We start from the raw sequence: 13744 nt of genomic DNA, 5'->3' as shown, positions 1-13744 counted from the left end.
GCAACAGTCACATTTGCATCTTAACATACAGTAAATATAGTGCTTTTTTTTCTACTAAAACATGTGTGGGTACTCAGAAGGAATGGTGGCAGTACTCACCTAATGTTACAGTATGATAGAGTTATAGTAACATTCTGGATAAGGGAGCAGATGCTTATTTTAGTCATTTCTGAAATGACTTCACTGATTTATACCTGTTTTTCGAACTTGTTATAAGAATTAAAAATAGACCTTGAAAAAAGTGATGGTACTGCGTACCCCACCACAAAATATCATTGCATAAATACATACATAGGGCCTGATCAGAGATAGACGCAGTTGCACAGGGCTGTGCTACAATATGCAAAATCCACAGAAGGCGTCATAAGTTAAAAAAAAAGTCAACTGCCGGCTTCTCTGATCCGATGCTGCATCTGAGGATGCAGATATAGGATGAACTGCATGACCATTGGACATCTAAGTAACCCTCAAGTTACTCAGGATGTCTTGGAAAATCACACTGCCGGGGCCACTGCTTTCAGCATTCCCAGAAAACGGAGCCTACGAAGTTGCTGCGGTTATTGGTTCGGTCCTAGTGCCCTGTGGAAACTGTTGTTGGCGTTGTGCCCGGCTAATGCATGGTTGAGTCTCGGTCCTCCTCTGCTGACCACATTTGGTCTGGTAACATTCGGTATAGCTGGTTCTGCTCCGCAACCCAGAACATCCTAAATGGCTGGTTCTGCTCTGCAACACAGCACATCCCGCATAGCTGGTTCTGCTCCGCAATATAGTACATCCCATATAGCTGGTTCTGCTCCGCAATCCAGCACATCCTGTATAGCTGGTACGGCTCTATATTCCAGCATCTAGTACAACACTTTGTCAACACACAGTGCATCTAGAGAACTTCACCATCTTGGATACTCTACATCTATTATATTCACCTGATCCCAACAGCATTCAGTATCCTGGTTCCATACCCACCTGCTCCCATGAAGTTTGGCTTCCAATAGCATTTACCCCATACATACTGCTAGTACATGAGGAGAAACTACATACTACCTCCTCATTTTTACGTATCTGCTAGAGACTCCTCCACTACTACCCTCACCTCGTCGGTGACAAAACTCACCATCATCTGACAGGAAGTGAACAACATGCCCACTCCTATGGAGAGAGTGGAGTTACCGGGCGGTCAGGGCTGATCACCTACCTATCTGCAGGATGCCGGTTTGAGACAGCTAAAGCAAACTCCAGCCTGGCCAGCTGCAGCAAGCACTGACCATTGCCGCCGGACCTGGTAAGTAGACCCAGGCATGGGCGTAACTACCATAGGTGCAAAGGGTGCAGCTGCTATGAGGCCCAGAGCTGAACAGGGCCCATTTTCCTTGTCAAAGTTACATGTGTTATATAAATTTTTCACCGTTGGGTGGTACATAGGGGCCCTTAAAAACTTTTTCTATGAGGCCTTCAAATATCCGGTTACGCCCCTGGACACAGTACTCTACAGGTGTGTTACAAAAACATTATGAATATATGATTAACATACAGTACAGTACATAACAAAAAAGCAAAAGATAAAGGTAGAATACAATAAAGTGTCCTAGTCAATTGCTCCTTAAAGTTGTGCCGACTTTGCATTTGCTACATGTTAGTTCTGACCCATTGTAGGACATAATCTTTTAGAGATCTGTTTTTACCAAAGCTAGCAATGTTTTCTTAATAGACTATCCAAATAAAATGTAGGATTTAGTTTTGTTTGGTGGTTCGCCAAGTTAAAATGAGAAACCTTAAGCTAACGTGTGGCAGTCCTATGTTCAGAATATTCTCATAAATGCTCTATGGGTCAAGTATCAAGTGTTAATATACCACTGTGCAACCTGTAGGACTGTGCAGTGGCCCTTGAGGTCCGGAAGATTTATAGGGCTATATTATTATTAGGGATGTGCAGGCTCGGATTAGTTCTGATTTTCCCGCCAAATTCAAAATTTTCCCGCCAAAAATCGGGTCTCAGAAAGAGGCAAAACGTCATCTTTCATGGACAAACATCATCTTTCATTGACTTTTGTCCAGGATCTGTGTCTACAAAGACACTTGGCTCGGTAGTAGATAATTCGATTATCAGTTTTCTGAATAACCCTATGGTCGCGCAGAATGGCCATATGACCTGAGACACCAGAGCCATTTTTATTTTGTACAGGATCACAGATGCAGGCCCCGAAAACTGTTGTGGCACGTCTACATTTTTTTACTCCATTCCCTGTTACCTCTCCCAAACATTCCCTGCCTGTCAATCACACTGGGAGTGAAAAGTCGCTACTACGATAATGTACCTTGACACATGCACAGTTTGGCTTAGACGCATGTGCAGTTTATCAATAATCTCTGAACTGATAAATATCTGCATTGTGTACATCTCTGATTCAGGCACTTAATTCTTACCTATTCCCTAATTTCTGGCTCCATCCAACATAGTTAATGGGATTTAAAAAACAAAACAAAAGACAGGTGTTGATGTATCAAGCATTGAAAAGAGTGGAGATGTAGCCCATAGCAACCATGTGCTCGATAAAATGCTACCTGAAGCTGATCAGTTGCTATGGGCAACTTCTCCCCTTGTTCCACTTCTCAACTCTTTTTACTGCTTGATAGACATCAACCCATCTGAATGCAACTTACTCTGAACTGCTGCAGCTGCAAAATGATATAAAATTAGGCAGTTTTGTTAGTAGTTGGACAGCGAATCAGTTTGTTTGCCTTATTTTCATGATACGAAACAGCCACTGGCCACGGTACCGACCCGTCCTAGTTAGCCAGTGTAGTGCAGACCGCAGTGAGTGCGGTCCGCACTACACATTCACACACACCGCCACCGGCATCTCTCCCATAGGACCAAGCGGGAGGACGGAGATGGAGGAGCAGCGGCGGGCGCGGCAGGAACGGGGATTCAGGTAAGTCGTTTTTTATGTTTTTTGTGTGTGTATGTCTGTGTGTGATCACTACTGGGTACCTACATAAGGGGGACAACTACTGGGGGGCACTGTGTAAGGGGCACTTTTGGTGGCCTGCATAAGGGGGATCATTACTGGGGACTGGGCACTAATGGGGGCCTGCATAAGGGGGACCACTACTGGGTGTACACTGTGTAAGGGGCACTAATGGGGCCCTTCATAAGTGGGACCACTACTGGGGGCGCACTATGTAAGGGGCCCTAATGGGGGCTTGCATAAGGGGGACCACTACTGGGGGCACTGTATAAGGGGCACTAATCGGGGCCTGCATAAGCGGGACCACTACTGGGGGGGCACTGTGTAAGGGGCACTAATGGGGGCCTGCATAAGCAGGACCACTACTGGGGGGGCACTAATGTGGGCTTGCATAAGGGGGGACCACTACTGGGGGCACTGTATAAGGGGCACTTCTGGGGCCTGCATAAGGGGGACCACTACTGGGGGTAATGTATAAGGGGCACTACTGGTGGCCTGCATAAGGGGGGCCACTACTGGTGGCACTGCATAGGGGGACTGTATAAGGAGCACTTCATTAAGGTGCATATGGAATGGAAAGGAATGTTCCCAGGGTGATGAGAAAGGGGTGTGTGTCATGTTGACACGCCCCATTTTTCAGTGGCCATGCCCCTTGTGGCATGTGGCCATGCCTATTTTTCAGCGTGCACACGCACCTTCCTTTTTTTCAAATTGCCCTGGGCTCCACATACCCTAGTTACGCCACTGTACAAACCCGATGGTTTGTGTACAACTCCGATGGTTGCCAATTAGTGAATGCGCAGGATCTGTACTGCGCATGTGGCAATCAGCGTCGCATATTCACACAGTTACATTGTGGCTGATCACGCCACAAACGTGCACACACGTCGCCTCATGCGATTCCCCGCATCTGCCTATGCTCCAGTATACTATGGTTCGCACTGAGATCGCACCATGCACTCCTATGGAGTTGTGGTCACGTACGCAGTGCGCATAGCCGATCACGGGCACGTGTCTTACGCGTGGCGTAATTTGCGCGCCAATGGCAAGGATGTGCTGGGCATTTGTGTTGGAAATGGTGTGTGCAGGTGTTGATATTATGTAGTTACACACCAGTGGATGACTGAAACTATGAACAGCCCAGTTACTTTACTAGTGGTGTTGGTTTATTGATATATGGTAGGTACAGCCGTACTCACTGTTACATGCACACTGGTAATAGAGCAGAACTTGAGTGGAGCGGGGTTCTATACAGCTTACCAGCTGGTGAGTGGGTGCTGCAAACAGGTAGCAGTGCAGGATGCTGGAACAGCTTTATATGCAGGTATTAACCAGGTTCTATATAGGAGATAAGTTGGAGACTTCTGTCTCCCACCATGTCGACAAGATGGTCCCTGCACATGCTCAGTAATATCAGTGGCCATCTTGGAACATGGCATGAAACCTCTCTGGAGGGACAGGAAGTTTGGAGTCCGGGTACTAGCACACTCCTCTTTCAATAGTTTGGGGGTGGGGGAGTGTCAGTAATGGAGAACGTTTTCTAAGCATGCTGAGGCCAGTGTCTGCATCTAAAAAAGCAGCTTCACTGGCCCCGGAAGCATGAATTTCACGGCCATCCTGAGTAATCTGTGGGTTACTTAGATGACCGATGTTCATGCAAGTGTCCTCGAACACAGCATTGGATCACAGAAGCCAACAGGAGGCTTCTATTTACACAAGACACTTTCTTATCGCCACTGCGTACAAAGACGCATTGGCAGTGTGAATAGCGTACAACTCTGAATCAGGTCCTCAGCCCCAATGTAAGTAATTTATTACAGTATGTGATTAAATTTTTAAATGGAAAAACTGATCAAATTATAACCGTGCTTGTTTTTCTTTTGTAGAACATTGAGGCATCACTGAAATCTCTCTCAAATATTGACAGCTACTTTCTCCATAAGAGAAGATTGGACATTGATCCCTATTTTCTCCCACAGTACGTTCAGCTTCTTATTACTTTTACAAAAAGGAAAAAAAGCAAAACAGTATTATAGTTTGCATACATAAGTGTAACAATATCTACCCTTCTGTACCCAGTACTGTAGCATGCAGAGCCCTTTCTTCTGCTGATCTGGGCATTGTATTTCTGCGTATGCAATGTTAGTACATAATGGAACTGTTGTACTACAGATTATTATTGTATTTTCATAGGACAGTGTTTCTCAAACTCATTCCTCAGGGAGTACTAAAGGTGGGTACAAGCGATACGATTGTGTACCTACCGATACGACCCACGATCCCAGGCCGACATATAAGGTGGTCCACACACAAGGGGCGATTTGGTGCCCAACTACCCGATATGCCAGCCCCCGCCACATAGCGCTGCATGGGATCGTCAGCCACATTGCCTGATCTTTCTGTATGTACAAAAGATCAGGTGATGCGGCTGACGACCCCACGGGAGCCCGCAATGCACGATATAGTGCATTCACATGGAACGATGTTGACGGGTTGGGTATGAAATCCCGGCTGTCGAGATGCCGTAAGTCAGAATACCGACAGTGGCATCCCGACAGCCAGAATCCCCACACCGATAAGGAAGACCGGTAAGTCTCACCCTAACCCCTACCCTAACCGTAACCATCCCTTCCCAGTGCCTAAGCCTAACCTCCCACTCCCCCTCCCCGCACCCTAAACCTAACCCTCCCTTTCCGGTGCCTAACCCTAACCCTCCCCCTAGTGCCTAACCCTAACGCAGCACCCTAACATTAACCTCCCCCTAACACCCCGATACTTACCTTCAGGATGCCGGCGGTCGGGAAACTGGTGCCGGGATCCCAACCTGTCATGACTTCGATGCCGGTATTCAGACCATCGGCATCCCGCACGCCTGGATGCTGACTACATCCCATATTGACAATTGGTCGTTCTGATGCGTTTTATCGTTAGCAATATCGTTCCGTGTGTAGGGGCCTTAACAGTGCATGGTTCCATTTTTCCTAGTTGGTGCACAGGTGTAGTCATTACTGGCTGACACATTTTAAAGATCCACAGGTGGAGCTAATTATTTCACTTGTGATTCTGTATTCCTTCCTTTTGTTCTCAGCACCAGCAAAGTGCTACTGATGAGAATTTGCTGTGTAAACACCATTAACTGTTGTTACTTCTGCTACTTAACTTTTGCCCATCAGGTCACTCTGTTTTCTCCAAGCCTTGAAATCGGCTAGTGACCTCATCTGTTCTGTTCTCTCCAATCCTGACCATGGCTTGTGACCTTGATTATCCTACCTTCCCCAGTCCTGATCTTTAATTGTATCTTTGGCTAAACTACTGTTCGGGTCTACATATGTGTCCACATACATGTATCCTCCGTGCGCTAGAAGTCGCATTACACATAACACATGAGCGCCGTGTGACTTGGTAGCGCTGAGCATCTTTTCATGCAGCATGCCTATACTCTGTGTGCAACTACGGTTTAGGGGGGTATCCAATTAGCGCCGAATTTTCAGGCGTAAAAAAACTTTTTTTTACCAATGTTCTAGTATTTTTCACCAATGTTTTTATCGTGCTATCCAATTAAACCCTGTTTATTACGCACAAAAATGATCTGTTTTTCTCCCGATAATACATAGGATCTGAGAAAAGTAACAGAACTATGTATTTTCTCTGCCGCCGTCGGGAGAAAAACACCTTTTTATCGAGGATTTGGTTTCGCCTGCCTCAGGCAGGCGAAACCAAATTCCCGAGAAGTGCCAGCTTGGGGGCTAATTGGATAGCCCTGGGCAAAGTAATTTACCGCGGCTAATTGGATACACCCCATATATCTTAATGTGAAATGCTATGTTATGGTGTCAGCAGTATTCCACTACAACTGACAGTGGCTGAGCCTGGGAGTCTTCCCACTTTTGTTGGGCTAAATCTGTAAAGCTGAGACAATTTCCTTATGCATCAATGGTACTCCTGGGAGATACTAGAAGCCTGGATGGTTATAACTAATATTGTTAACTCAATTTCTGGGAGAGAAATTGTGGTGAGTTTTGCCGGACCAGACATCACTCTAGGATCATTGTGGTACTGGCAAGGAGTTTTCATTACTTGGGCGGTAGTCACTTGTTTCTCCATTTTGTAAGTGCAACAAAGCTGATTCTTTCTCCTACTCTGTGGGACCAGAGTTTGGCTCTCAGCCACTTTTTATCTTTACTGTCTGGGGCCCTCAACAGATGTAATTTTATCTTCTAAGAGTAATGTTTTATGCACGCTTGGGTTGTTCCATAGCTCTTCACAAATTTGGACTACTTCTTCACACACCAGCCAGCTCAGGCACAAGGTGTTCACCAGTCTTTACAATTGTTTTGACTAGAAATGTCAGGTTTTTATTTGGGCCAGCTGGATTACAAGCAAGGACTGTGTTTCTTCTTTAGCTGCTCCATGCATTGAGGGGATGATTAGGACCAGAAATCATCCTGTGATGATGAATTATTCATTCTGGATTTCTCCAGCAGGCGTGGAACACAGTAATATGAATTATCTGTTCAGTGGGCACAGAAGTTCATGGTAAAGCAAAATACACATTTCCTGAAATTGAAGGTCTATTGGGTCCCTACTATCTATTTTAATCTGTTTTCTGGGAGTGGTTGACAGTATTTATTTTCCATGGTCATATAAGGGTGCTGATGTCAGGAATGGGATTAGCCACTTGCTAAAGTAGTTATGTCCTTTCAAACAACAAACTTTGTTTACTGATGTTTGTCACTGTACCACTATAGATGGCGATAGCGATACGGTAGCTAGCAAATGGAACACATCAAATCCTCCCAGGCATTGCTGAGTCCCCAACAGGTGATAGTGTAATGCACATGCGCAGACTTGTCATCACGCATGCGCATGACACAACTTCCCGTCGCTGGCATTGATAGGCTGCCAGCAACAGTGTAGAGGATGCCGTAGAGTTCAGGAACGTCGCTGGACTTTACCATAAGGGCTAGTAATGTTAACTACCAATGGCATATTCATTTGTATTAGAGATGTGCGCAAACGCCCGTGTTTTGGTCTTAAATTGTTGTGTATTGGTTTTCATTTTGGCAGAACCACCCTTAAATATTTTGGTTTTGACATCCTTTAAAAATGAATAAAAACAGCTAAAATCCTATAATTTGGACCAGTTTTTGTTCCTAAATTATTATTAACATGAATAACCCTCATTTCCAGTAAATTTTGACCACCCTCGCAATATTGTTTTCAATCGCTGCTGCAAACTGGCTGGCTTAACTAAGCAACAGAGCAGCGACATAAACACATGGCAGTTTAAAAGAATATAGCACATTTATAAAACAGTGTCGCAGCAGTGACAGGATGGCAATTTAATAAACTATACGACACTAAAGAATGTTTTCAATTTCATTAATCAAGAGCTATTATTATGCTACAAACACACTTACAGACGATTCAAGCCAGAGTAGCAGCAGAGTAACAGGCTAGTTCAAGAAATGGCACCGGCCACTTTTTCGTGTTTTGGTTTTGGATCTGGATCTTTCTTCGTGTTTTGGATCTGGATTGGTTTTGCCAAACCACCCTTCCGTGTTTTGTGTTTTGGATCTGTATTTTTTTTGGAAAAAAGCATAAAAACAGCTAAAATCTCATAATTAGTTTTTTTTTGTTCCTACGCTATTATTAACCTCAATAACATTCATTTCCACTCATTTCCAGTCTATTCTGAACACCTCACAATATTGTTTTTAGGCCAAAAGGTTGCACCGAGGTAGCTGGATGACTATGGTAAGCTACAAAAGTGGGCAGCACACAGGGTAGCGTACCCCTACACCACACAGGGCAGCCCCTGTAAAAATTATTTGGTTGAATTAAATAACCTCTTTTTATTTGGAGTGAATATACAGAGGGCACAGGGCAGTGTACCCCTACACCATACAGGTTAGCCCCTGTAAAAAATATTTGAATGAAGGGCAGCTTACACCACACAGGACAGCCCCTGTAAAAATTATTTGGATGAAGGGCAGCGTACACCACACAGGACAGCCCCTGTAAAAATTATTTGGATGAAGGGCAGCGTACACCACAAAGGACAGTCCCTGCAAAACTTATTTGTATGAGCGTACCTCTACAGCAGACAGGACAGCCCCTGTAAAAATATTTGGATGAAGTTCAGCGGACACCACACAGGGCAGCCCCTGTAAAAATTATTTGTATGAGTGTACCCCTACAGCAGACAGGGCAGCCCCTGTAAAAATTATTTGTTTGAGTGTACCGCTACAGAAGACAGGGCAACCCCTGTAAAAATTATTTGTATGCGCGTACCGCTACAGCAGACAGGGCAGCCCTTGGACAACACAGCACTACAGCCAGCCCCTATGCCATGCTTTAGCAAGGCAGAGTTTATAAGGAGTTGCCGGGAGGGCACTTTCACACATACTCTGAGGAAGCCGCTGAGTGACCAAAAGAGGCGGAGAAACGCGTTAATAACTTTTTGTCGGGGTGGAGAGAAACCTAAACAGGAAAAAGTGTGCTAAGTGGTGATCCCTAGTTTGATCAATTCTATTGCATATTTTACTATCCAACATCGTGGCCCTGGATGTGAAAGACATGTACAAGGTGGCTGAAATATAGCCAGTTTATCTGCCATCTGCTGAGTGAAGGGTTTTTATGCATACCATATACCTCAATACCGTGGCTCTGAATTTGCTAGACATGGACAGCAGGCTGGCTGATGGTCAGCATATGTGATACACACTGATTCAGTAGATGTTCCCTTGGATCATTTAAAGATAATCACCCAATTTATAAATCTGAATGACACAGGTTACTGTATATACTGCAACCATTTTTGCATGCATGCTCTTTTTTTCTATTGTGTCTACTCCAGAAAAGTACATATATCTATACAGGTATTTCCTTTTTTTGGCACACCTGTGAAATCCACTCCACCAATTGACATCCCCTAAATGTATGGGGTGTAGCTTTTTTGTGTGATATGGAGTTCTAAAAATTACATATTTAAATGAGGTGCCCTAATCAAATACATCTTCAGTGGACTATACTTATTTATTTTTCCTTTTTATTCATTTCCTTTTTTGTTTTTTTTCTATATTTTTTCTGGACATTACAAGTTTGACATAAATGGCAAATTCTACATTGAGACAATTTTTGCAACATCGCGTAATGAATAAAATAACAACTTTTGCAGTAATATCCCTTCCAGCTGGATACAATGTTCTGACCTTCTTTTTTTGAGTAATAACGTGTCAGTCCCTGATGTGGGAAAAATATTTCTATTTACCAGCTAGAATCCTAAGTTTGTCTCACCAATAAAATCATCAGTGGTGAAACAACATAAGGTGATCATTTTCTAGTTTGATACATTTTGAATTATAATCTGCTGTCTTTTTTTATTGAATATTAGTGTGTACTGTCATGTGAAATAGAAGCTTATAGTTTATGTATCTTTACATATAATAGCCTAATAATTAGGCTAAATTGAGATATATATATATATATATATATATATATAGATAGATAGATATAGCTATATACTGCTGTATATTAATACATCACGTACCTATTGTATGTTAGCTATTCTATATATGGTTTTATCCTGAATTGTTTTTACTATGTGTATTCTTTCTTGTTTTTCTGACATGTTTTAATAAATTTTTATATTGACTAGCGCCTATTATATATATATTCCTTGGTTGTATGCACCGAGGTAGCTGGATGACTACGCTAAGCGACACAAGTGGGCGGCACACAGGGTAGCGTACCCCTACACCACACAGGGCAGCCCCTGTAAAAATTATTTGGATGAATTAAATAACCTCTGTAAAAATTATTTGGATGAATTAAATCACCCCTTTTTATTTGGAGTGAATATACACAGGGCACAGGGCAGCGTACCCCTACACCACACAGGGCAGCCCCTGTAAAAATTATTTGGATGAATTAAATAACCTCTTTTTATTTGGAGTGAATATACACAGGGCACAGGGCAGCATACCCCTACACCACACAGGGCAGCCCTTGTGAAAATTATTTGGATGAAGGGCAGCTTACACCACACAGGACAGCCCCTGTAAAAATTATTTGGATGAAGGGCAGCGTACACCACACAGGGCAGCCCCTGCAAAAATTATTTGTATGAGCATACCTCTACAGCAGACAGGGCAGCCCCTGTAAAAAATATTTGTATGAGTGTACCGCTACAGCAGACAGGGCAGCCCCAGTAAAAATTATTTGTATGAGCGTACCGCTACAGCAGACAGGGCAGCCCCTGGACAACACAGCACTACAGCCAGCCAGCCAGCAACTATGGACAGGACAACAGCCAGCCAATATATGGACAAGTACAACAGTAGCCAGCCAGCCCCTATGTATATATGGAGAACAGTAGCCAGCCAGCCCAGCTTTTCACACTGGGGGTGGGTGAAGAGAGCACCCCTGAAGGACAGAGCACCCCCTGGACAACACAGCACTACAGCCAGCCAGCCCCTATGGCCAGGACAACAGCCAGCCCCTATATGGACAAGGACAACAGTAGCCAGCCAGCCCCTATGGTATTGTATATGGACAACAGTAGCCAGCCAGTCAGCCCCTATGGTATTGTATATGGGCAACAGTAGCCAGCCAGCCAACCCCTATGGTCAGCAACAGCTCCCTCCCTCTTCACAGTAGCCAGCCAGCAGTACTTTATTATTTTTTATTTTTATAACAGTCTAACACACTGTGCTCCCAGCTCCCTCCTAACTCTGCACACTCCACAGCCGGAATGAAAAATGGCAGCGATCATGGGACCTTTATAGAATCCAAAACCCACGAGAATCCGACAGTGGGATGATGACGTTTTGCCTCGATTTCAGATCTGAGCCAGGCGGGAAAACCCGAGCCTGATTCGGTTCCCCGCTCAGATAGGGGGGGGGGGGGGTTCGGATTTCGGAAAGCCGAACCCGCTCATCCTTAATAATTATTAATAATTACCAATTGAACTAAGCAACATAGCATTACAACAAACACATGGCAGTTTAAAAGAATATAGCACATCTATGGAACATAGTGGCGTAGCAGTGGCAGACAGGATGGTAGTTTATTAAACTATACGACCCTAAAAAAAAAATTCATTAATCAAGAACTAATAACCTAAATAGCATGGCATCATCTTTCTAGGGTGCTTTGCTTTCAACGTTTTGGCCCTGTTTTCCATTCACTTGTACAAACTCTCTATACTACACCCATGGCACAGGCTAGGTTAATAATATTATCTTTTCTACCTTTTACTTGAAGAGGGGCACCAGGCAAGGCTGCCCTCTTTCCCCCCTTCTTTTTAATTTGGCAATCGATCCGCTTTTACAATATTTGATAAATCTTAATGGCTACCAAAGCATAAAGATAAGGAATATGGAACTCGGTGTAATAGCCTTTGCTGATGACATGCTTCTTTTTACATCAAATCCTAGAATCTCAGTACTCCTGCTAACTGCAACCATCCAGCGGTTCTCTTCGTTTGCCGGATTTTCTCATAATTTTGATAAATCTGAAGCTCTAGCTTTGTTTGGATGGGAGAGGTCAGGTTGGAAGGATAGTTTTCTTTTTTTTTCTTATTAAAGACATATTTTAATGAAAAGGTTAGAGGCAGAACATAAATGACCTACAAGGAGGTCCAAAAAAGATAGAATGATACAACAGTGAAACATGAAAAATCAACAAATTGTCAGATACAGATATCGACAGCTTGGTTGATAAGTGTCCACAGTTCCGCAATCTCAACCAGTTTTTTTATTCGAGGCTACCAGCAGGAAAGAAAATAAAAAAGAAGAAACAAACAAAAAAAGTTTAACATGTAAAGAAGAGAAGGAAGAAGTTGAAAGAAATGAAAGAGGAAGGGAAGAAGGAAGGGGGGGGGGGTGGCGGACTCAGCTGAACCACTTGCACAAGAATAGCAAAGAATACGAGACGCAAAGGTCCTGGCCAATTTAGAAAAATCAATTAAAAGCAGGTGGGACCTGGAAATGGGAGGTCCAAGGTTCCCATACTTTAGTGAAACTCTTTGAAGAACCCCATAGGATACTAGTCATTTGTTCCATATATCGAATGTGCCAGGTTTTAGCTAAGACCTCTCCGATGGCTGGGGCCTTCGTTTTTTTCCAAACCAAGGCAATGAGATACCTAGCTGCCAACACCATGTGGCAAAATAATTTTTACTGATAGTGAGTTGCTTATGGAACATGCACTGGTAGTAAAATATTTGAGACTAAGAAGGACAGAGATGTCTAAAACGGAGCTGTCAAGGGCACAAATTTCTTTCCAGAAGGGAACCAGCTTCAGACAACTCCACCGTACAGTATATGTAAAAACGTCCCTGGAGTCTCGGGGTGCATTTTATGTAATCTGGAGTGGACATACTACCACCTAAAAATAGTTTATAGGCATCCTCTTTTATACGCACGTAAATTGAACTAGAGGCCAGATCTAAATAAATGTCCTCCCAGTCTAAAGTTTCCCCTAAATCCTCCTCCCAAGCCCTCTCATGAGGGTCTTTCTCCTTGGGGCACGAAGGTGTGAGCTCTGTGTACAGCATGGAGATAAGCCCCTAGGTACCTGCCTCCTCCCAGAGGCTAAGAACTCAACTCTGGTGAGGGGTCTATTAGTAAGTCATGAAGACATTGTGGAATGAAAGTGCCGAATTTGTAAATACTGAAAAAAGGATTTGTGTGGAATAGAGAATTCAGTATGAATATCGGTGAATGTAGGAAAGGATGAATTCTGGGTGATATAATTCAACAACATGATTCTGC

General features: G+C 43.7%; 1 protein-coding gene across 3 annotated transcripts in view; it reads left to right on the top strand.

Moving 5' to 3' along the window:
• The window catches only part of LOC148501331 (uncharacterized), a 276950-nt gene that overhangs the window by 52120 nt on the left and 211086 nt on the right, over positions 1–13744 (top strand). For all 3 annotated transcript variants that reach the window (XM_088450639.1, XM_088450638.1, XM_088450640.1), the window contains exon 6: positions 4853–4944. In XM_088450639.1, the coding sequence (XP_088306765.1) occupies positions 4853–4944 (92 nt within the window). The remainder of the gene's footprint in view (positions 1–4852; positions 4945–13744) is intronic.

Source organism: Taudactylus pleione, unplaced genomic scaffold, assembly GCF_031769625.1.
Source record: "Taudactylus pleione unplaced genomic scaffold, aTauple2 ptg000520l, whole genome shotgun sequence".
NCBI lineage: Eukaryota > Metazoa > Chordata > Amphibia > Anura > Myobatrachidae > Taudactylus > Taudactylus pleione.
Note: the sequence above shows the minus strand (reverse complement) of the source record. Positions and strands in the feature narration are given on the sequence as shown.